The following is a 1,920-nucleotide window of genomic DNA, read 5'->3' on the forward strand; positions in this document are numbered from 1 at the left end:
CTCTTCTCTGATAAAATCTCTCTGGAAGACGATGATTTTTCTACATTATCCCACAGACCCTTCTGGGTTTTGTTTCTGAAATTCCCAGAAAGTTTTTCTGTACAAGTTGCACTACCAGAAATCTGGCCGTCCATTTTGGAGGAAGTACGTTGTTTTCAAAATAATTTGTTACTCGGTGTGTTTGCTCTTCTGGCATGACAGAGAGTAGCTCCGTCATAGCAGATAGGACAAATAAGAAATATTTGTAAAAGAACTTGTTCTGGGAAGTCTATTTTTTTGAAATTATTTGTCCTCACAGATTATGGAGACGACACTCTGTTGTTACAGATAGAGTTCTCCAGTGCTCTGGACTATGTTTTTTCAATAAATATTAAAAATACACTGATGCTTTAAAGTATACAAACTCATTTCTATGAACTTCTAGTGAGTCAGCTTTTGCCAACTTCTAGTACTTTTTATGGGCTCTGCTTCTTATATACCAAATAAAGCTTATAGCCTTTAAATCTCAAAACCACACAGCAATATTTACAAGCGTTGATTCTGAGATCAATATTTTCATGCATATTCTATCACTAAAGGCAGCACACTGAGGAAGGATAATCCAACTTCATTTATAATCTCATAGTACTTAGTGTTTTAAGTGATACATCTTTTAGATTCAGAAATTAATATAAAAGTTAAAAAAAACCCAACATTGAAAACAAGGGTGACAAAGGAATGGAGGAAGATTTTTTAAAAAGCTACAATTAATTTTTTGAAGCAATTTCTTACTTCGTCAGGATTAAAAAGAGGCCTTGTTTATTTGAAATTATATATTTTACAGAGAAAGAAAACATTTATAAAATACATCCTCCCTTGTAGGTGGTGGGCTGGCGAGTCCTTCTAAGGACAGCTCTTGTCTGATGGCAACGAAGAGTTCATCTAAAAATGAACGGCACATTTCTAAACCTGCGCTCTCATGGATCACAGTTCAGCTTAGTGGCTGCAATTAGCAATTAAACAGGAGAAACAAATGCCTGTATTTTGTTGCAAGAGGGTTAGTTTCATTTCTGACTTGGAAATGACAGCGCAGACACAGAAGGAGCAAAAAATCATGTAACACCAGGAGGAAAACACACCACGTTAGCTGGGATGCTCAAATTATGCTGCATTAATATGCACGAAGGAATTAAAAGCCTTTTTTTTTTTAAAAAAAAGGGATATTTTTTAAAAAGTAATGTAGTGTCATTGCTTATTCAACAACAGCCCACTTCTCCTCCAAAGCAGTACACTGAGTTTGAAAAAAAAAAAAACCCAACCCAACCCCACACCGCTGTAGAGAGAGCACATGTTACATCAGACACAGTACCTGATTTTTCACTGCACAGCTTGTCAGCTAGATAGTCTGCCTCTTGGGCGATAAGTGAGAATATTTCATCTTCATACTCTTCTACGATACTTGCTCACTGTAAGGATGAAAAAAAGGAGGATACTCGTACTGTGGGGTTTTTTTTTTTTAGATAGAAATAAGCAGGGCAGTTGCGATGCTGTGGCGAGGAGCCCCCGGCTCACTCCGCTCTCCCTGCTCTGCGCAGCGTGGGGATGAATGGGGGCTGCCCAAGAATTAATGCTACCAAATATTACTTAAACTTTATGCCCAGCCTCACTGTTTCAAAACCACATTCATGGGTTGGAGGGGGGGAAACCCCTCCAAAAGTCATTTCACCTTGTTGGGCCCCCCACCCCCCCCCCCCCCCTCGCCTCTTTCAACATGGACCCAGGGAGGAGGCACTTGAAATTTAAATAAAACAAGCCCATTTTGTATTCTGATATTAGTGGTCAGGATGTGCAATAAATACAGCTCCCTGAGCAGGCAGACCCAGCTCTGATTTCACTACAGAGAGAGCAGTCGACAGCAAGGAGCTGCCAAGCCCCCGCACC

The 1,920-nt window shown here is 39.8% G+C and overlaps 1 protein-coding gene across 1 annotated transcript in view; it reads right to left on the reverse strand.

Annotated features, from left to right (window-relative positions):
* Window positions 1-1,348: 1,348 nt before the first annotated feature.
* LOC114818579 (protein canopy homolog 1) overlaps window positions 1,349-1,920 on the reverse strand; it is a gene marked incomplete at its 3' end in the record, with an annotated part of 2,894 nt that continues 2,322 nt past the window's right edge. The window contains 1 exon segment of the mRNA XM_029085006.1: window positions 1,349-1,445. Within this exon segment, the coding sequence (XP_028940839.1) occupies window positions 1,349-1,445 (97 nt within the window).

Source organism: Antrostomus carolinensis, unplaced genomic scaffold (assembly GCF_000700745.2).
Source record: "Antrostomus carolinensis isolate BGI_N321 unplaced genomic scaffold, ASM70074v2 scaffold20035, whole genome shotgun sequence".
Classification (NCBI taxonomy): domain Eukaryota; kingdom Metazoa; phylum Chordata; class Aves; order Caprimulgiformes; family Caprimulgidae; genus Antrostomus; species Antrostomus carolinensis.